Source organism: Oryzias latipes, chromosome 5 (genome assembly GCF_053564925.1).
Source record: "Oryzias latipes strain Hd-rR chromosome 5, Olatipes_Hd-rR_3.1".
Classification (NCBI taxonomy): Eukaryota; Metazoa; Chordata; class Actinopteri; order Beloniformes; family Adrianichthyidae; genus Oryzias; species Oryzias latipes.
This window is the reverse complement of record NC_136241.1, coordinates 28,272,341-28,295,529: the sequence shown is the minus strand read 5'-3', so window position 1 is coordinate 28,295,529 and position 23,189 is coordinate 28,272,341. Positions and strand designations below refer to the sequence as shown.

The window sequence follows — 23,189 nt, the reverse complement described above, 5'->3', positions numbered from 1 at the left end:
CGGAGTCAGCAGCGTAGGGGGAGACTCGAGAAGGTGGCGGTTCGGCAGAGGCTCGTGGTGGGTTCGGATGAAACAGTCCAGATGAAGTTTCCTGACAGCGGCTTCAGGCAACCACTCGTGACTTGGGGTAACCTGAAGACAGGTAAGACAAAGATACGTTAGGCGCCGGTTTGGAACAAGATAGTAAAGCATGAACCAGACGAGAAGGCTAAGTATGCACCATCAGGGGCAACGGACTAGCGATGGATACTGGTCCAGGGGCTCCTTAAGTAGGCAGGCAGTGATGATGAAGTGAGTGGTTGCAGCTGGGCTGAATCAGGAGCCAAGCGGAGAAGAGAGGGGGAGGAGTCTGACAGAGGCACCATGACAAGCCAGGCACGAACCGCCAGGCGGTTCAATCGATCATGAACCGCCTTCATGATCGATTTTCAACCAGTTGGCACTTCTATGTTTTAAAAAGGACATTAACCAGACATCACTACCAAAATCGAGTCCCTGATTGGTCAACAGATGTAACTTTCAGTGAGCGTTCAGTTGCCGCACCTTTAGCATGTAGAGCCTGAACACGGTTGTAAAAATTTGAGTACCTATGTGTGAATGCTAGAGTTTTGAACGCTCAAAACGTACATATGGACGTGTTTACATAGACTTTTTAATGAAAGCAGTCGCTAAAAAGTACGTTTCCAAGTCCGTTATGAATGTAGCACCGCACCGGGTGACGAAAGCTGCCTGTTTTTGTTTTTTTGGGGCATTCCCTGTGCAGAACATGGTCTGATGTGGAAATGTAAATGTAGAGTAAAACAGAAAAAAAATATTAAGTGAATTAAAGGATATGTACCAAAGGAGAACAAAACATTTTTCTGTGCTGTACAAAACTTAGCTCATTTCCTATTCGGTTTCCGATAGGTAACAGAACAGCTTACCTCTGTGCTGTTCTTCACGAGTGTGAGGGATAAGTGTGTGCGACAGCTCTGTCAGCAGCTCCCACTGGAGAGATATTAAACTTAAGCTCTCTGCAGCTTCTCTCTCACAGACCTCCTTCACTGTGTGTGACTATTTTTAAAATCATCATTTCCTCTTCATGACACTAAAATGACAGCTTTTACCTCGTTTATAACCATTCCTGCGATGAAGGTTGTTGTATTTTGCAAGAGAGAAAGTTTAAAAACTTGAGGTCCCACATTTTTCCCTAATTGGGCCTTTTTTTGCACCCCAACCTTCACCCATTTTGTCAACACATTTCACTTTTTTCTTTCATCATCTGGTTCCTTATTTCCTCCCATGTCATTTCGCAGCATGTTTGTGTTGATGGCCTATCAAACTCTTTGAGTTTGCTCTCCTTGTAAAAGCAGGGCACATCAGCTTTGAAGAGTGACAAGCATGCTGCACGAGAGATCAAAGCGCAGCAAAACGGAAATTTAAGAAGGAGTTAAAAAGCGTGTAGTTTAGCCATTTCCCCCATGTTCAACAAAGAGAAAACAGACACCAGATAACAACACAGAAACATTAGACACCACCAAACAACCATTTCCAAGGGTGCCTGTGCCGTGTGCGGATGCAAAACTGCTTTTGACAATGCTTTAACACCACAATTCACCCACTCGCACTAAGTCATGTAGGCAATCATTCCAGCATCCCCACGAGTGCTAAGGCTCGTCATCAGGTCAGAATATTTTAACCCAACAGGGACTCAGAAGCCAGTCTTTTCAAGATGGAAAAATCCATTGTCTATTCTAGCATAACAGTGTCATTTCCTATCTTTAAAAGGCACTCAGTATGGTGCCGCACCTGCTGAGGAGGAACACGAAAAGCTAAAAGCATATTTTAAAACCATTAAATTGCTTGCCAGCTATTCCCCAAGACAATCAGCGCTGTGAAAGGAAGAATTAAGGCAGGTAGGAATTAGACATCTGAGTTTGCCATGAAAATGCTGAAAATGTCAGAGGAAAGTTGTTAGAGATCAAATTGGATTTTGTTACCTTCAAAGCCAAGTTTAAAACTCCAAGAAGTAATTGTTAAGTTCCTATTCTGAACTTACCATTTCAATTTGGCCACTCATACTGTTTAACACAATACCTCTTTGTGATTTGGAGGGGGGGGGGCACTAGCTCTGTCTTACAGTTTTTGCATTCAGATTTCCGAGTCATACTCTCATCGCCACTAAATACCCACACTGGTATGTCTTACGGCTTATGCATGTCGGCTTGTGTGCTGGCTGGTGCCTTTGGAGTCCAAAAGCATTTTGGGCTTGTAATTCTATGAGCCGTGCAGTCGGTTTCTTATTAAAGACACCGAGATACTTGGCAGATGCCGTCTTAATTATGCTAGACAGCTTAGTCATAGCTTGTCTGTGCCCTGAGTGGTTGGCATCATTTCCCCCCAGAATGTGTTTCAGCATGGAAATGCCATTACTTTGGCTTTACTGCATTTATCCACTCTGTCTAACTACCTCATAAATCGAAATACTTATCCTTCATAACAAACTGTGATGAATTCTGAGTTGTAGGTGTTGTTTTAATGCCTGATTTGCGGCTCTGACTGTGACATTTACTCCCACTAATCAATATAAATAGATGACATTCTGCTGTTTTTTCAATCATTATACCTTACTGAAGACATTTAGCATCAAAGTATGCAATATACTAACCATATTCACTGGCCTAAGATGAAGAGAAATGACTGAGGTTTACCCAAAAAATGAGGCAGCCATCTAGTATAACTTTAGGATAAAGGAAAGTTTAGTGACAAAGTGTAGTTAGGGGAGGAAAAACAAAGCTCAACATGATCCGAAGTACATTCATAGCATGCTCCATTTACCTGCATGCTGCAATGTATAAAGAGAAAGACCCCTCATGATTTTATGGAAAACTATTTTACTAACAGCGTGTAGTCTATAGGTAAAGGCACGGGGAAACAGCCACCAGTATATTTATGACAAATGCATTCGGCGCCCATCTGACAAATGATATCATTTTACAGCTTCTGCAAACTCTTATATGAATAATCTCAATATTTGTGAGCAGATGGAGCCGGGCGCCTCCTTCACTTTGTGACACCAAGGCACTTTGTGAGGAATGATCAGAGCTTTGACAGGCTCCATTTATGCCACGCATGCACTTTTTTCTCAGTGCAAACAGGAGAGCCTGAAACTTTGAATAATAAAACCAAAATTCAGTGCATCTCCATTCATCCATTCTTCCGTCCATCCATTTTTCCTTGCATTTCTCCATCCATTACTCCATCCTTACACCCATCTATTCATCCCTGCATTCATCTATCCATACATCCATTCATTTTTACATGCATACATATGTCGTCTGTGGAGTCTCTCCAGCAGCCAAAAAAATAATAATAAAGAAAAACAAATTATGTATAAGTCGCACAAGTCACATTTTTGGGAGAAAAGTGTGATGCTTCTGAACAACTCCGCCAAGCTTAGCGTACTGCTGCAATCACACAGAACGCAATTCACACGTCAAATTCGCTTCATCTCTTCATGACTGCGTGAAATTCGGTGCTAAATGTTTGTCAAAAATGTTTTAATAAACTTGACGCTCCATGGAAGAGTTGTCTGTACATCACATATACAATGAATGTAAGGGATAAAACAGGTTCAGAAAATGGATGGATGGATGGATGAATGGGAAAAATGGAAGACGTTGAAACATAAGTTTTTATTTCTTTTGAAGACCTCTACAAAAGCATGTGTAAGCACGTCTCCATGTCTGGATTTATGAGGTCAGTCCTTTTTTTCTTACAGCTTACCTTCTACTGCAGCAGTTGTCTTAGTGACAGCGCTTTCAGCGACACTTCTGTCTCTCTGTTACCCAGTTTGATGACTTGCTGTCTTGCATTATTCTGAGGAAGGAAAAAATAAAAACACAAATTAACAATGTTGCAACAAAAAAACATCATAAAGCTCAGGATGAGAAGGACCAGATTCTCTTCCATCTTTTTTTTTTAAACCTGTTTTCTTCTACGCTGCTGTCTTTCGCTAATACTAAAACACACACTGACAGTGCCATCTAGCAGTTGTTAGTGGGGAACAACTGCTATAGGGCAAAGGTTGTTAGCGGGGAAAAAAAACAAATATATGCGCCTATTCATGTTTTAAAAAATCACATATAAGTTGCTCATGAGAATAGTTCACACCCTTGGCTAAACTATTAAAAAAAATGACTCTGAAAAATATGGTACAATTCATTATTGTCTGATGAAATTACTGTGCCTGTACCAGCACATAAAAAAGGCAAATTTCCAGAGATCTGGCAGAATTTTTTTTATTACCTTGAATAAAATTATTAAAGTGCCAATTTTATGCAAATTTGACTTTTGAATTCTGATCCCTTAAGATGGAGATCTTCAGAGGCTCCAATATGCAGCCTTTTCCTCTTAATACAACCATGAGGGGGTGTCCTAAAAGTCTGTCTAACCTGTGAGGGTGTTTGATGTGCTTTAAAGGTAAAGTGAGATCACTGAGCCCATCAAGAGCTACAAAGTAAAGACTGAAGGAAGAATGTGTGCAGCCAAAGGACCACTAAAGGGCCAAAACCAGCATGTGCTTGTGAGACATCAAAGAGGCTTTTGTAGAGTGCAAACCTCAGATTCCCATTATTGTGTGGCATTAGCTCTCGGCAAACTGTAAGTCTTAATAACGCTGTGTGTGCCTGAAGCATGATGTCCCCCTTCCAGCTTTCTGGTACAAGCATAGTGTTTCTTCAATGCAAAATAAAGATTTTTTCCTGCAGTAAACTGACAGCAGACTGAGTGGTCGAGTCCCCGACCATCATCACATGAACAACAAATTAGTCCTTCTCTATGTAGGCATCAAACTACTCATGCTGATAGGGCGATCATACGGGTTTGGATCAATTAAAAGAGATGTGGGCAGAAGGAATTTTCACGGCACGCTAATTAGGCAGTCGGCGCCTGAGCTCAATAAATGGAAATGTATTTCCTTCCCTTTTCCTTTTTTATATTTGTGTGCCCCCTGTCACCTTAAGGAGTTTTTGCCGAACACTAATTCTTCTTCTAATTATTCCCAAATCCCTAATGTTTTTATTCCCCGTGTCCCTCTGTCTTCATCCCTCTCCATCTCTCTTCTCGCGCTGAAAGCTTCTCCCCCAGGATCCCATCGCTTGTCAGTAATCAAGGAAATCACTCTCAAAGAGTTACAAATAGGTCATTCATCTGATGCCTGGTCTGATCTGACGGAGACAGACAGCCACTTAAGTCCCTTGCATCTGCCTCCCCTGGCTATTTTTAGTGTTATTAGTAGCTATTCTCTCTACAGCTGCTTCCAAAGAAGAAAGGAAATTTGGGATCACGGTGGACAGACATAAAAAGCAAGAGCAAGACAGAAATGCTGTCTTTCTTCATAAGCATTCTATTGAAACGGCTCAATTGAACGGCTGTCAGTCATGGGAGTCCCTGGACTCCAAAAAGCTGTGCTTGTTCGTGTATTCAATTTATTGATATAAAGACTCTTCATTAAGAGACACCATCTATTATGACATGTGGTCTCGGGTGGCCTTGGTGCAGAATTTTAAACAGGCTCGGAGGCAGAGGCAGCATGACGAGCGGGAGCGCTGTTGTCTTCTCTTGGGGCCGCTGTGCCAGCTCGCCAGCTTTAACACTTTGAAGAGATACTGAGCAGACGGTGTGTGCGCTCACACGGCAGTGTATGCGTGAAGGAGAGCTGTGGCAGGTCAACACTTCACAAGTGTGTTCCCAGCACATCAGCGTGGGGAAGGATTTATTGCCCGTTTAGAACAAACAGATCATCTCTTAAACTTACGCAGCATAGGTACAAACAGACACACCTGTTCACAAACAGCTGAGTGGCTATGGCTCCCACTGCTTTTACATTGACGAGTTTCCTTAGTTCTTTGGTTTGTCTCCAGAGATCACAAGTATTTTCTTTGTTGTGTATGGTCTTTCATCACTGCCAAAAAGTGAAATGGCATAAACACAACTGAATGGGCGTATTCAGGAACTGAGTGAGCGGACCTTACAACCGCGCAGGCGCAATTCTAACCGATCGACCCCGCATTTTAAAACTGCAGGCCTGCAATCCTAATTGAGCAGGGATCTTGCGCGGTCAATTCCCCTTTGCGCGCTCAACTGAATTTGCGTGCAGTGTTAAGGGTTCATTTTTGTCACTTGGGGGGCGGTGTTCAGGGTAGGGTTTTGCCGATGGACGATTCCATCGTGATGGGTGAATGACATCACGATGGAGAGACACCATCGTGATGCCACGCCCCGCCACGCTGCGAGTCAACACCATAAGCCGCGGTTACATGTGCAAAATATCTTGATCGGATCAATGGTCGGATTAGAATTCAACCGTGTACATGGGCCCAGAAAATCTTTTTCAGATTATAAAAAACGTTCACATGGGTCACACTTTCGGTCGGAATAAATCATTCGCACATGCGCAGTAGTGCTTGAAATACCGGAAGAGAAAATTAGTTCCGCCGAGCGGCCACAGACATTAATATGTGTCAGCTCGGTAATATACAAGATGATCTTCTAAACGTGCTTTTATTAATGTTACGGTTATTATGAAGCACCTATTCGCTCATCATTTTAATTTTAATCAGTGTGGTCAGTGCTTTTTCTGTTGAAGAACGGAGCTGGAAGAAGCCTGTGTAGCAGTAGGCTGACACGGGCTAACAATACTGGCTTTGGATGGGCATAAATCCATGCGGGAAAGGCTGCAATCTGCATCTTGGCTACAAGTAAACATGTGGGAATAACATCCGCCTTTAATTAGTCGGGACACGACTGGGAAACACAAATCCACGTGGTTGGTTGAACGGTTTCTAGGGACTGAGCGACATTTCTGCTTGAAGCTTACACCGTTTTTATGTATTTCTGTTTATATCCAACTAAACACAACTAATGTTGAGAAGTAAAGCCCTATTTATGTCTTCATCGCCCCCTTTGATTGGCAGAGAGAGGGGTCATGTGGATAACTAACGTGCCAAGTTTTTTAAATTATCCTGATGCCGGAGTAATTACATCTGCTCAGTAAAGCAGCTGAAGTGCAGCGATCAACTCCATACATTACCTGCAGGCTCCACAAATAGGTTTGTGGCAAAGTGAGCTCAGGAAATAAAAATTGCCGCCGTGAATGCGGTGCCGGCAGAGCTGCACTGTGGGTGAGGGACCGTCACGTTGGAAATTAAGTGAGAGGGTATCATGTTCAAACAGAGAAATGTTGTATGCAGCAGCCACCACTGAACGGATGAAGTAATTTCATTTTCATGCATGATGTGCAGCCCCATAGACCAGGAAAATTGCCAAGAGAGCTATAAAAGGATAGAAGGAAATAAGAAAGACGAGTCAGGTTTTCTCCTTTTATATGACTTTGATTACTTTCTTTGAATGGTAGCTATGGTAATTATTTTTTTACAAATATATTAAGACAAAAATACCAGGACTGAAGAGCTAGGCAAATTACTGGTCAGCCACCAATTACATGTGACAGGGATCAGTTACCATGCAGCACACAGAAAAGACTGAATGATTAAAAAAATGTACTTTTACCTGATTCTACTGCAAATAGTCAAAGGTTTAGTTTGCCTGAATTTAGTGTATCACATGACATTGACCTCAAGTTCAAGTTCTGTCACTAAATCATCCGTCAAATCTATTATTCCTCTGACAGTCAAACTAACCATGTAGTTCAGGTTGGGAAAGTGAGAATTCCCAAACAACATTTCAGGACATTTCTGAAACTTCTTTTTGGATGCTGTTTGATTTTCTTGCTGCCCAGGAAAAAAAAAGAAAAGAAAAGAACCTTCAAAAATGTTATAGGTTTATTTGTTAAAATATACATTTTGTAAATTTCTCCAAAAAATATTTTTCCATTGTTTTTTTCTTTTTATGGCATGTAGTTTTCCTTTTCTGAGAAAAAAAACAGAGTTTTCCTTTTTCAGTTAAAGGATCAAACTGAAAAATCTGTAAAGAAAAAGAAAACCTTAGAGCTCTCGCAGCAGATTGATGTTTCCAGAAATTTGTTCCATTATTAAAAATCCTTGAAACTCACCAAAGATCTATTGCAGCAAAACAAATGCTGGAATTCCAAACCGCTGTGTTGTCTGTTGAGTGTAAAAGTCTTTCTATTTTTCTAAAGCAGCAGGTGACACTGAAACTTGTTCCGGGTAATGTGTGTTTTTCTTTAAATGCTACATTTTTGTGTGTGTGTGTAAATCTGTCAGTGTGAAACAGGCACATTAAGGTATGAGGCTCCAGTGGGATCTATCACTGAAAGAAAGCATGAAGCGGTTTAATGTCATCAGTGAGGCTAGCTATTGGACATAAATGATTTCTGCCAGGCTGCACAAAGATGGAAAAAGCTCCACAGTTTGTTCAACAACGGTCCGGCTGTAAATCTGTTTGGACTTTCCTCTTTTGCCTTTAGTCTCCAAAGTGTCGGCTGCAGATAAGGTTTTGTTAAATTTGACTTCGCAGTCTGTTTTTGACAATTTGGGTCACAAACTTTTTCAGCCTGTCGCAGCCTTCAAAGCTAGGAAAGATTTTCCTCCCCGTTGAACTTGTTTCTCTGTTTTTCCTCAGATCCGCTCAGATCAGGATAAGGACGTAGGGATCCGCTACAGCATCACTGGAGCGGGCGCCGATCAGCCGCCCAGTGGCATCTACAACATAGACCCAATCAGCGGAAACATGTTTGTCACCCAACCCCTGGATAGAGAGGAGCGAGCCTCCTACCACGTAAGGAAAAAGATCTACTGTGTGCTTCTGTTGCCCCTCCAGCTTCAGTCAAATGCCCCTCATTATTTTTCAGTTATGCCTTCAGAGACTCTCGTCTTCCATCTCCCTCTCATTTTGACCAATAATGTTTCCTGCTACATCACATTCACAGCTGTCTAGCTTCTCGCCAGCCTCTCCAGACTTTACCAGATTGGAATGGAGAGTGCTTGAAAAAGCTCACTGTCATTTAGGCTTACACACACAGAGCAGCAAGGGACAGAATGAGCAGGGAAAAGAAAAGAATCAACCATCTTTGTTCTGATCATCAGAGCTAATGAGCAGATGAAGAGTGTGTGCACACCTTTGTGATTCTGCAGAACTGTGTCTGCGTATGGCGAGTAGATTCATTTAGCAAGCCAAGGTAGTTTCCTTTCCCATCTCACTTTCCGTCCCCCCACTTTTCTCTGGTGCATTGCAGGCCCGCTCATTACCTGAAGCACCCTTTGCTGCTGTACTGATCAATGGGGCAGACCCAGTTATGCAGTTAGCAGCCTGCGGGTGCCCTGTAGGACTGTGCACACAAAAGAACTGGTGGGGAGGGCTGGGTTCATGACCGTCTCTCTCTGGAACTGTGGGTTAAACAGCTTTGTGGATGTGTGAATTAAATATGGAGTCCACTTGAGAGTTGCCTTAATGCCAGCCCATTGCTTCTTATGTGCACATTAGAGGCTACAATTTACATCAGCCGAGACTCACACCTGAATTCAAAGTGGGCGCCGGTGTTGAGTTCACGGCACCCGCACGCCTGTCAGTGTGATCGATGGAGGTGCTGCTGATGGAGCTAATTCAACAGCACACTCCTGTCTTTGTTTGCTGGATGGGATGATCGCACACACTCAGCGGTGTGCACACATTACAGGCAGTAATGGGTGCACACAGACTGCCCATGCACAGTAAAAAAAAAAAAAAAAAAAAAGAACAAACGCAGGGCTCTACATGATTGTTTTCATGATTGGTTGCATGCACATTGCGTTTATTTGCTTGCAGTGCTCGGGCGCTCTCTGTGAGTCTGCCATCTTTCCATCCTGTTCTTACACTCAACCAGCAAATTGGGATCAATAAAGCAGCTAGGTTATCGGTCCCTGAGAAGGACTGCAACTCACCAAACAGCCCTTATTCAATACAGCCTGGAGAGGAAACAGCGTGTTAGATTGTGACACTTCAACTTAAACACATTTCCTTTTAAGACTACCTGGATCTGTGGAGCTTCTGATGAGATGCATGTAAAAAGGGATGCTGCCAACTTTTCTCTAAAATGTAGTCGCCAGCTTAACGGTGAAGTTTAGAGTTTCTCTGCTTCAAGGCAAAACTTTGCTTGTTAGTTTTGGGTTATAGAGAAAAGAGAGACGATGCTTTTGGTTTTGACAGAGCAGTCCCCAGGGAAGGTGATCTGCGAGGTGAGGGGAGGGGGTGTTAGCCAGAGCTTCTGTTTTGTCAAAGCCACAACAGGGCACAGGCAGCTAACACTCATGTGTTTGAATGAAAGCGGTTGGGTTTATTTTTGGTTGCACACATGAGCTGGTCTGACGCCAAATGTAAGGGAATAAAAGGAACAGTGCATAACCAAATCAGTTTAGCAAAGTTTTAAGTAATTTATGTGGGGCAGCTGTGGTCCAGAGGCAGACCTCTGATCAGAGCATATCGGGTTTGGTGCCCACCCATGTGTCAAAGTGTCCTTGGGAAAGACACTGACCCCCACATTGCTCCTGGTGGTTGAGGTTGGCGCCAGTGTTAGGCAGTGGAGCCATCGTTTGTGTACATGAGTCAATGGGACTGTGACTGTAAAGTGCTTTGGGCCCTAAAGACCCACTCTGTTCATCTTTTGATCTTTTTTTCAAAGCATTCCCAGTAGTCTTTAAATTATTATTATTTAACCCTCTTTTTAGGCAAAAACATAAAAAAATCTTTGTTGTTTACTAGGGTATTGTTTTTGCAGAGCTGTAGTAGTTCATCAGAAATTCGCCTCAGAGTTGTGAGTGGGACTGTTGGTGCAGCGTAACCCCACCCCCACTTCCCATCACCCATCTGTTTACAAGCTCTCCTGCTAGGTTACAGCCCCTCACACCTTCAACCTGACATTACCAGTGTAACAAAGATGGCGAGGAGAATGGACCAGAACAGTGAGGCTTTGACCTGCCGGTTCTAGCTTCTGTGTCACATCTACAAATTTTTCCAAACTGTATTTTCCAAACTGTAAGGCGTAAAAATGCCATGAGGACAGTTTATATGTAACGCGTGCCCATTTTGAAGTTTAAAGGCAGATATATGTAATATTTTTTAACTGGACACGATCAGCAGTGCATTTTTTAAGGAATATCCAATAGCTTTTCTGGGCATTCAGTCAGGAGCATACCGGTAGTTATTTTTAACAGCACCAATGATTATTTTTTTTGCATGTGCAGAAATATTGCTTATTTATTATAAACCCATATTTCTCATCTATTGATGAATGTTCTTGAGCTTATTCTTCAACAAACTGCTAAATACCTTTTGTGATCACAAGGTGGCTGAAACCTATTCCAACCACTATTGGGTGAATTACCTACCCTGGATGAGTCGTCCTCATTCTCAGATTACATTTCTATTTCTGCTTCACACAGACGCATCTAAACAGATTTCCAAGAAAAGAGACACAAATACATGGCTAGAAGTTGATTGAGAAGCTGTGTAAACATATAGAAAGAACAGAATTGCAAGAACGTACACAAAAGAATCTCCTGGCAGCAAGGACAAATTGTGCAAAAGCATACTGCTTTACACAAAACAATAACGCATCATTATCACACAGTCACACACACACCATGCAGGGAAGCAGCCTCACAAATCACAGACACACATCCTCAACATGCACTGTTCACAGCTGAGAAAACAGATTGGGCTTGTTTGTTTGTTGGGTCTCCTCTCCCTGTTTGTTTGCGGTGCTTCAGCCAATGGAAAACTAGCATCTTGAGGATCATTAGGGGGCTAAAGAGGGCTCGTTTGATCAGCTGTGTGTACCTTCCCAGCGTGCATCTTTGCACTTGTCAGTGTCCATGTTAATATGCACAAACACGTGTCTGAGCTGGTGTTTGGGCGCACGTGGGAACGCTCAGACGGCCTCATGTTTGGGAGTGGTGTGAAGCATCTTTGACGAGCGGGCAGCAAAGCAAGGATGATTAGCTGCTCTTCCATTCGCCCTTTCATGTCATCACACCGTACATCAGAACGCCCTGTAAAGAGGCTGACAGGCAGAGAATCCTCGGCTGTTTGCAGTCTAAATGTTTGGTTGCTGGCATGTCTGTTGTGGCCAGAATGTGAGCAGCTCCTCCATTTAACAAGCCAAGTTGTGATTGAATAACATTTCTGGCGAGTATCTGAATTTCCAGGCAAATAAGTGAGAGTAATAGAAGTCATGGTGAATAGAGATGGTTTGGTTCCAGGGCTATTACAAAGCTTTGCACGGCGTTAGATATCATTAGTGGGGATTGACAGAGAGTTGAAGATGTGCAGCAGCAGAAGTACAGATTAAGATGCCCCACTAGATGATGATTGCCTTCCTCAGTCCCCCGTTCAATCTCCCACTCCCCCACAATGCCTCCTTATGGTTTCATCTCCCATTTCTTTGCTCGTCTTTTTCCCATCTCACGCACTTCCTTGCCTGCTTCACTTTCTTTGCTTCAGTCTCTTTTTTTTCCACTGCGCATTGTCAAGAAACAGCCTGAGACATCCATTTAAAGGTGGACTTTGTCAAAACAAACCCAGGCAAATATTCCACCAGAACAAAAAACAGCTGTAGCTTGAGCAGCAACATTTCTCTGATGTTTTAAGGCCTCCGGCTGTGCTAAGAGCCAAATAGCTGTTATTTGTGTGTCTGCGACTCTTTTCTATCTCACCCCTGTCTGTGTTAACGTGGGTCATGCCAGAATCCAAACAGCAAGCTTGCTGAATGTTGGCAGACAGGTAAGGTTATGCTTGCCAGGTAAATGAAGTTGCCAATGAACAAAAGCAAGTTGCAGTGACATGAGGTTGTTCCACCTCAAAAATCCGGTTAAGACCCATATCAACCAAGCCATCGAACCATGATTCTAAAAGGCATTGAGTAACGTTTGGATCATTTGCTGAAACGATCTGTGTGTGAGAAGAATACTAATGGTTCTCTCGCTCATCTGTCTGTGTGAACCCACAGCTGCGCGCTCATGCAGTGGACATGAATGGGAACCAAGTGGAGAACCCCATAGACTTGTACATCTATGTGATTGACATGAATGACAACAGGCCGGAGTTTCAGAACCAGGTCTACAACGGCTCTGTTGCTGAGGGTTCCAAACCAGGTAAGACCTCAGACTTTTCTGCATGTCAGCAACCCTGTTAGTTAACACTGATGTGGGAATCGCGACACTTGGTTAAAATAAAGGTTTTGAGAGACAGATGTGCTGATACTCTGCCTTCAGAACCAATGGGTTTATGGTTCTGTTTTAAGCTTTTATATTGTCTATTTTGACAGATCCTCAAGTAGCTTCACATTTTTAGGTTTACATTGTGCTGAATAACTGGATTGGTTTCTTTTGCTATTGTTGGCGCTGATGAAGCATAAGGTTGGCTAAGTGTGACGTTAATAAATGAACTTTTTTGCATTTTGTCTTAAATTAATACACAAAAGATCTTAAGCTTTAGGATTCCAGGATAAAATCATTTTTTTGTCTTATTCTGAAATTTACCTTTACATTTCACCATTTTGCCTTTTTTTTTCTTTTTTTTTTCGTGCTCCTCACCTCTGTCATTTTGTCACTGTGCCAAACTGTATTAACACAAAGGATCTAAATCGACACAAAAAACACAATTCGAGTAGGAGACATTTCTTCCCACTACTGTGAAAATTACAAACATGTACAAAAATAACAAACCTTTCTTCATATGAAAACGTGGTGTAACTTCAAAAAAATGTAGCCAGTTTGCAAACAACAAAGTTACAAGCAATCATCATATTAAAATGCAGCAAAGGTCTCATATGGTTCTTTCTAAACTAGGTTAAAAAATAAGACACAAATCACTTCTGGTTCTGCAAAAAAAACATATTTCTTCAGCTCAACAAGTGTGACCATGTCACAAACATGTTTAAATTTTGGCAAACAATAAAGCTAGACACAATGCTGGCAAAGTTTCAATCTTTGTTTTAGAACTATTTATATTCTTAATAGATCACGTGAAGACCTTTACTCCATTGGTTACAGGGTGATTTCACACTTTTCTAGCAAGCACCGTCAGGATTCAAGTTCTTCCTGAAACCAGAGTAATTCATGTGTCTGTCATGTACGAGTAACCGGGCAGAAAAATAACAATGTGAGTGATTTATCAATAGTCATCAAGGTAAAACAAAGACACAACAAACAAAACCCCAACTGGTATATAGTTTGAAGCCTTCACTATAAAAATCAGATGAAACGGACACTCTGCATTTTCCCTTAATTTAATTTTAGTACACATTAAATGATACAAAGAAATGCTGATTTTTTTCAGCTGACTCCTGGCCAGATAAAACAAAACCAGATATAAGAAGCAGCTCATCCCAGCTTCACATTATAGTTTATAGCTAATCAATTTACATTTTTGTCTTGGAAAACAAATTGCATCCACTGTGTTCAAGTATAATTTCAGTAAAATGCATTAAAGCCATGTATTTAATGTATATTTTGAGCAAGATCACCTTGAAATCCAGATGCTGACATGACTTCCACTTTGGAAGCCTGTTCTCCTAGCCTTCAGGGGCTCAGGGGTTGCTCCTGCCTGACTTAAAAAGTCACCAAACATGCATTTAGAAACATATAGAGTTTGTGAAATTAATATTTATGAATACATATATCAATAAGTTATTATTTTTTGGATTTCTTTGTGCACAGTCTTCCAGTAGTTCTGTCTGGGGGTGAAAGGGAAGGAACACTTAGCAGTGTAATTGTCAACATTTTGAAAAAAGCAGACATCACTTTCCTTTAATCCATGAGTGATATTTGTGTCTGTTTTATTGCAAGCTACCTTTAGCACAGTACAGTCTCTTCAGGAGAGCATGCAGTGTGCCTTCAGACGCTCTGAACAGAAGGTGCTGTCTCCCATTGTTATTGGGGAACGAAATGTTCTCAGCCTGCACTTTGTGTTCCCTTCGTATTGAGTCATCTTCAGGGTAATAAAACACTTTTAAATGCAAGTCTGTAATCAATCGACATAACAATTCAGGGCTGCAATTCAACTAAATGCATGAAACAACATCACTTATTCTAGCACTTGTAAGGTCTCAAGCTGTTCTCTGCTGCAGATTACTAATGCAGTAATCCATGTGAAGCCGACTTTACACTAAGGCTTGATTCATGAGTTGCCAAAGGGTTTTAATGGATTACTTATATTTAATTAATAGCACAGAATACAAGAATAAAATGTTCAAAGCTGTTTTTATTCACATATTATTACCTAAAATCCGACTTATATTTTCCTATTAGCTTAACCAATCAAATGTTGTTCTATCATCTTCTAGAAAACCTTGTGGGAAGATTTTAAGTTGCTCATGAGATATTTGTGTTGCAGTGTGTTGGCTGGGCGCTTCATTATCGGAACCTGCAGAGCATAAAGACGTGCAGACCTCCCCTCAGAGTCAGCGAGCAGAGCTGTGGTCAGTGCAAGGCCAGAAACAAGAGCAGAATGTTCAAGTAGTTCTCATGTCTCGATAGGAAGACCTCCACTTGTAACAATCAGACCCCGAGGACCTGTGTTTGTCTTCACAGCAATCTGATTTTGTTCTGCTTCAAAGTTTAATCCAATAGGGATTTGTAAACAATATAGGAAAGCGTGTTGCATGTGAATTGTGTAAGTGGGCAGGATTGGGTCTGGCGTGACTGTGTTTGTGTGTGCATGTTGCTTTCTCCTCAGTGGAGCGTGGGTCTATATGCAGAACTCCTAATTAGCGAGGGCAACCAGACATTCCAGAAGCTACTTTGTTTTTCAATCAGAGCCTCTCGCCATGGTTTAAAATAAGAGCCGACAACAACAGAAGTGTTTGAATTCAGCTTTGTTTTGCGCCCAACGAAATCTGTAATTTTAATTAAAAAGAATCCAATTATATTATATACAGAATAATTGCCCTGCCCTTCACCGAGCAATCACTGCGAAGCAGCATTTGCTCGTGAAGCATGTTTAAGGGTTGTCAGCACGGTGCTAAAAAAAGAAAACATTATGCTATACAATGCAGAGTTTGACCCATTTTGTCTATTTTTTAATTCCGCACTGCACTCTGAACTGCTGCATTTTCATTAGCAAAATTAACTTTTACTAATTGCCTATTTAGTTGATGAAAACAAAAATGATTCATCATTAGCCATGTCTCAAGGAGAGATGCGTTTATACTTATTTAAGCCATTTTAGCATTTCCTCAGCTTGGTAAATCTTGTATTCCTTTTTAATGACTCCAGTTAAACGTGCCCTGTTTCAATAGTTACAGCATATTGGCTCTAAAGATAGAAAACACAGGCAAATGCAAAAAACAGTCGAGTTAAGGTACAGTTTCAAGGTTAGTTTTGTTTCCTTTTTTTTTTTAACGGAAACAACACAGCCAGAAAAGTTAACAATCAAAAAACTTGTTTACCGTTAGAAATACGAAAAATTTGAGGTTACTTCTGTCATACTTTTTATTTCTTTCTTTTCTTTTTTATTTTTTTTTTACACTGCTCAGTGTCTATTCCTGTGGTAATGTCTTTCTGTTCCTTCAAAAAATGCTGTGATGTTTTCAGAGAGTAACAAAACCCCCAGAGTTTAACTTCTGGGCTCAGCAGATTCCCAGTGTGTAGCCTGTGTCTGTGTGAGGCTCAAAAGAGCATGAAATCTCAGCGGTTTCACTCCAGGTGACGCTCTCCCATTCCAGCCTGGCAGCAAGTGAAGCGCTGAAATCCTATCACAGCCCTGCAGCTGACAGATGCTGCTGGACACAGTTATCACCTGACACATCTCCCACTGCCGGCAGCAGGTTTAGGCAGTGACGATGAAAGAATATTCGTTTGTATTATCATATCCATCATGCACAACCAAGAACTTACAAATGTGAGGATTTTAGATTCAATTTTGGTGTTGAAAGCATTTTTAATTATTAGCCTCTTTATTTCCTATAAATGTATCTGGATGGAAAGGAAAAAGCTGCGTTTTCTATGGACTTAACACCGTCTAATATTTGCGCCTCAACATAGGCATTAAAGCTCCAGAAGAAAATTCTGTAGGTGCCTTAAATTCTCTTTTGTTCTGAGGGGGATGTCATCATTTGTGGACAATACAGAAATTGTGAGAATGGGGGTTTTGTTGCTTGTTTTAATTTGCTTTTGTTGTTTTTCTCTTGTATAGTTTTGTGTTATCTACAGTTGTTAAAGAGCCACTCTGATCATCTTTTGATCTATTTTAAAAGTGTTCCTAGTGGTCTTTTAATTTATGATTGTCGTTTTTTTCCCAAACCAAAAACAACTAATTTTCTAGGGCACAGTTTCTGCAGAGCGGCAGGAGTTTATTAGAAATTCGCCTCTTAGTTGTGTGCAGGACCATTGACACAGAGCAACCCCTACCCCTCGCCGTAGCTGTTTACATGCTCTGCTGGTACAGGTTACAGCTCCGCACAGCCCTAACCTAACATTACTGTTGCAACAAGAAGGACGAGGCGGTATTTAGCCGTACAGCTTTGAACCAGATGCCACCCTCAAATGAGAAAAGCAAAGACATTCACGAATCTAATCATCTACAGGAATGAAAAAATTAGAGTGGAGAAGGGTGCTTGTGGTGCGCCCACTACGTCACAATTACAATTTTTTTTCAACTGCATTTTTTCATCTGCTCCTGATTCAAAACAATTTAAATGAAGACGTACTAAGAAATGCAATTGTAAGCTTAATTTTCTTTATATCTGTCCTCCACCATGAGAAAAAGCTACCAGAACAAGCTAAAAACAACCAAAACACAATTTGAATTGGATGGGGTTTCTTCTACTGCTCTGTCCTTGGGGTGTGCTGTTTCTTTTTTGTGGTCTTGCTCTTGTGTTTTAGTTTTGGCCCGTATCATTTTTGTTTCAGTTCTGTTCTAAGCAGTTCTGTTTGTTCTGTAAATTTCCTTTCTTCATGTTTTGGGTCCTTCTCCAATCAAAGACATCATTTGATTAAAGCCCCAAAATGTATCAAATTGTTGTTAGTGCCATTAATATAATGTGTTTTTAAAATGTCAACCACCCCAACGCCCCCAATCCTCTCAAGCCGCAGGGAATACACCCTAAGAATCTACAAACCTGGAAATCCAAGTTTTTGGGGTTTTTTTTTCTGAAGCATTACAACCTATTTTCATATCTTGCACTGTTAGCATGCCATCAAAGAGGAAGAATTACGGGGAGCCACCCTTATCAGCATCTGCAGATGCTAGAATCAAAGAAGAAAACGATCAAAACATCAGACAAGGCCAGTCTGGATCCACTGCACTTGTCATCTCCTTTCACCAGGCGTCACTCAGCAGCATAGACCTGCGGTTTACAAATATCATTTACATAGAGGTTCATGGTTGCAACATATAGAATATAATAGACTAAGTAGAAGTGGATTATTCTGGTAAAACACTGTAGGATTTAACACCATGGAGTTCCCAGATTGATAAGATCTCCACTGTGGATAAGAAAGGAGCTAAGTTTATTTGAAGGACCTCGATGTTTTTCGTTTTCCTTCATATTAGTAACTTCAGTAAATTGCGATCAAAGATGTCAGCATAGTTGCAACAAAAAGCAAGCATGTAAAAAGCCACAATGGTCACCTGTCGCTCATGTGCTTCAGAGCCCAAGATTTGCGGTTCAGACTTTGCAAAAAGGATTTTAAAAAAACTCAATGATTTCAACAAAAGATTCGACACCCTCGAGCCTTTCAACCCTTGTTGTAAAACACTCCTTCCTCCCAGTGTGTAAACAGGCCTAAGATGAAGATTTGTCAAGATGGCGCGACTCCTTCAGAGATCTGAGGCTGATGTGTACCCAGAACATCTGTGCTGCGATGCTCTGTCATTCTGTGTCCCTCCCCCTTTTTCCAAAATCTGACAGCGCGTTGTTCCCTTTCATGGGCCGTCTTCCTCAAAAGGGCCCTCTGAAATGAAAGTGTAAGATCAAAACCAGCAGCTGAGTGCCTTTTCTTACAGTCGATTTACACTCCCTGGGGGGTTCAGGGGGAGTGCATTTCTGCCTCTCTCTATCCCAACAGTTGCAAAGAGATTTAACAGACGTTTTATCTTTGTCTGGCCTGGGGGGCCGGGGCAATTAAGGACTGATAGAGGAGCTGAGAGTTAGACCGAGTGAAGTGGATAGATGGGAACTGAAGATTTGATTTTCTTCAAATTCATATGCTACACAGCATGCGCTAAACGGGCATTTTTGATTATATGATGTTCACACTGGACTGTCACTACCTGATACTAGTGCATGTACTCACAGTTGGAAGAGGCTTGGTGCAAAGTGTCAAAGTGGTGCTTAAAACTTGCTCCAGGCTTTAACTTTAAATGACTGACTGGATCTCACATAATTCCAGCCGGGAACAAATCACAATTATTAATTACTCCTTCATAATTAATTGTCATGCTTTCTCGTTTTGAAAACTCCGCAATCCATACGTTCCTGCCAAATCTGAGTCCCTGGCTGGTCAAATTTAATCGACTTTTGAAGGGCCTTTTGCACGTAGAGCCTGAAAACAGTCGCAAAAACTTGCATGAACGTTAGCGTTTTGAACTCGGAAGCCTGAAATGTGCATATCCATGCATTTACATGACTTTTCATTTAAAGCCTTCGCATGAATGCATGTTTCCGAGCCTGGTGTGAATGTAGCATTAGTCGCTGCTGCAGTTTTTTTTCCAGATAACACAATGAAGTCACATCAGCTATTACTTGAAGGTCAGAATATTTTTTTTATTCTGCTTTAATCTGATATTTTATTTAAATACCTTGAACAATAAATCTGAACAAAATTTGGGAATTTTATCCCCTAAAGAATAAAGGAAGAAAACTCCAAATCCTCTCTTTCATCATCCAGAATCCTCCTCTACGAACAGAAAGTTTCTTCCTGATTTTGTGCTTCCAGGACTGTTTTCAGCTGCTTCTCTGACAAGTCACGTTTCCCTGCCAGTTGGGAAGGCAGCTTGCTGTAAACAGTGTGATGCCCCTGAGCCTTGAACAGATTCTGGGTATAATGTTGACTCTTTTTTCTGTTTTGAATCAGCTTTCCGCCAGGAGCTGGATCATCCAGTCTGACAGCACTTTGTTGAGATTCAGGTGGTATGCACATCCTAGAGCCTCTGCTGCCTGCAGTTGCCCATAACATCTTTCTAGATATAGACCCACAAAAAAATCTGTATCTATTTTGACAATTTCACCTTTTGGAAAGTTGGAAAATAAGTCATTCAAAAATTCCTATTCTTAACCATGGAACCACTCAATTTTTGTTTTTCACTTTTCATGAAAAAAACGTCGATGAATTAACAAATACAAGTAAAGTTGGAACATTTAAAGTCAGAGGGGAAGTTTTAGTTAAAAAAAAAATGTTTTACCAAAAAGATTTATTCAAAAATGACAGAAAAGTGAAGATATATCAAAACGGCCCGTATCAAGACACTGTACAAAAATATCACATCTCAGTTTTACTCACTAATATTAAGAGAAACAATGAAGCAATTAATGTGGCATCAACTTTAAAAAAAATCTGCACACTAAATGGCCTTAGCTCCTTTTATAGAGCTTTATTATCACATTTAACTAACAAATATATTTTAATGAAAACAACTTTTCCAAAAACCCATAAACCATCACTGCTTTCTTCAATAAAACTTTCCTATTAACTCAAGTTTTCAGGCAGTGGGATCAATATTTTTGGGGGGTATAAGTTGGTACACTGACGGCATCTGCAAATCATCTGACTTGCATTATTTCCAATGCAAGCTTCCACACCAGCACACATCATCTCCAGAATAAACCGTCCCAGTACTCTGAAGATGTGCACAATTATACATTATTCTAATGCTAACAAACGTGACTTTTGCCAAAATTTCTTTTGAAATAACAAGCTCACATTTTATTGTAGAAGCATTACTTTGTGCAGCTGTTCATCTGTTTTTTGCTGGTTTTCTATGTCATAATCTTCATTAGTTCTGTACCGCTTTGGAAATTCTGCTGTTCCTGTTGTCAGTTCTGCATCTATCCTTTCTCTGAATCCTGCTGGATTTTCAGCAGAAGTGCATCCAAAGACTGGAACGTTTCCATTTCAGCCTCATGCTTTTGTGAAACTGAGCCAAGTTCTTTTTTTGGCCACGTAAATATTTTTGAAAGAGTTAAAAAAAAAGAAAAACAATTGTTGGATTTTTGTTGTTTCTATTGATGTCCATAATGTTTGACTACAATAAATACATCATTAATTACAACAATGGTTTTCTTCACCTTTCCATCCGTTTTCATACAAAACAGCTGTTATTTACCCATGTCTATGCTGTTAAACTGCAAATGCATCCCCTATGATGATGCGTCCTGCATGCCTTTTTCAGTTTGAGCCAAACTTGTATGGAATGATATTTATGCCACGACATTGCAAACAACTTGTGGCTTTACAGGGAAGAATAAAAAGCCTTTTCTCCACAGATGAGACTATGAAAAGCGGATCAAACCACTGTGCACCCCCGTTTTTAAACACCTTATCTCCGTGTGAGAAACAGGTGAATTGTTTTTCATAAAACAGTCACCCAAGACAACTTTAGACCCCCCCTTAGTCCCGGAAGTAACAGTCAACCGCAATGATTTAGTCAGATCACCATTTTGAAAAGTGATGCAAGGACCCTACATGCCTGATGTAGCTCCCCTCTTCTTTTTATTAGTTTGCCCGCCTGCATAATGTGCAGCTTTGTTGCATCATCGTAGATTGAAAGCGTCCAGGAGAGAACATGGCAGACACGTCTAAGGTTGCTGCAAAACAATGACGGATATTTCACAATGATTCCTCTAAACTGACCTCAGCAGCCATTTCACACCTCACTTGTAGTGATTGTTTTATAATGCTTGAAGTGGTTTGACTGCATCTCAGCATTTTTGGAGAGGTAGACGCCATTAGAGGCTCTGGCGTGAGACGTTGATGTCGTCAGGTTTCAAGCATCCGTTTTACTTCTACTTTTCCTACTTTGCCACTTCTTTTTCACACTTAGAGGCAGCCTCTATCTTCTTCCAATGAGATGCATTATCTTCTTGTGCAGTCCCTCAATTCCCCTTTGTACTGTTTCCTCTTTGTAACTTTTTCTCCACTGCAGTCATCTCTACTTTCCTTTTCTGCTGTGCAGGTTCCTCCTTTAATTCTTGTCTTCAAATCAATCAAAGTATATCTCAAATTTTTCCTTTTTCTTCTTCTTCCATGTTTTTTGCTCCATCTTTTCCCAGACTAAGATAAAGATGTTGACTCTGGCTGATTAATGTTTAAGCAGCAGTCAGACTTTGCGGGTCCTAGCCATATGAGTAAAATGGGCGTCTATGTATGTGCCTGCCACCAAATTTCAGGGTCCAGCAATTGTAGCGGAAAAGCAATTAGGATTCGGAATTAGTGTTCAGATTAAAAAGGAATCAAGCAGGCTCAGTTTAACCCTACAGTCGGGCATTCTCTTACCACATCACTCAATTTTGCCCACTGTTGTGCCAACACGTGGGTCATTTCTTCTCGCTCCACATCTCGCTCACAGAACAGGAAAGGTTTATTATATATTGACACTGCCCTCTGCTCTGTAATTGTTTTTCTCTTTCCTCATTTTATTGGACTCACTTCTGTTGCTGGCTGCTCAAAGTGATAAATCCTGCTTCGAAACTTAATGAAGTTTGAAATAGAATTTGAAGCTACTATTATCCTGTCCATGCGGGCTGTCACAGGAAGGATGGCACCATCCAAACTCAATTATGGGATTGGAGACACCTGTAGCAGTTCAAACCCAGAGGGGACCACCAGATCTACGCTGGATCCTACGCCTCCAAAGCCTCAGCACTTGCAATTTAAAGCCTGTTTTTGTGATAGGTTCAGGTGTCACAAGAACTTCTGATTCAGCAAAGGGCCCTCATGTAATCAACTTGGTTATCTATTAGGTGACGAGTTCTCAATTCCAGCATGGGAGCAGTAAGATTGAATTTTATCATGCTTCCCCCTCTGTTTTTCCTTTGTCATTGTCCTATGTATTTTCAACACACTGTCCTCAAGCGTGTTTGTGCTTGAGCCGTCTCTCCTCTCCACTGTCCTCCTGCTGAAAGCTGACAGACCTTTTTCTCTCCATGGCAGTAGCAGCCTGTAAATAGCAGCCTGATGGAAAGTGACATTTTCACAGAGCACAGAGAGGGGCGAGGTGATCTCTCCTCTTTCCAGCACAAAGTGCTCCTAATT

At 41.2% G+C, this 23,189-nt stretch overlaps 1 protein-coding gene across 7 annotated transcripts in view; it reads left to right on the top strand.

Annotated features, from left to right (window-relative positions):
* Positions 1-23,189, top strand: part of cdh4 (cadherin 4, type 1, R-cadherin (retinal)) — a 263,491-nt gene that overhangs the window by 202,233 nt on the left and 38,069 nt on the right. For all 7 annotated transcript variants that reach the window (XM_004069077.5, XM_020703448.3, XM_078947557.1 and 4 more), the window contains 2 exons: positions 8,584-8,739; positions 12,944-13,088. In XM_004069077.5, coding sequence (XP_004069125.1) covers positions 8,584-8,739; positions 12,944-13,088 — 301 coding nt within the window. The remainder of the gene's footprint in view (positions 1-8,583; positions 8,740-12,943; positions 13,089-23,189) is intronic.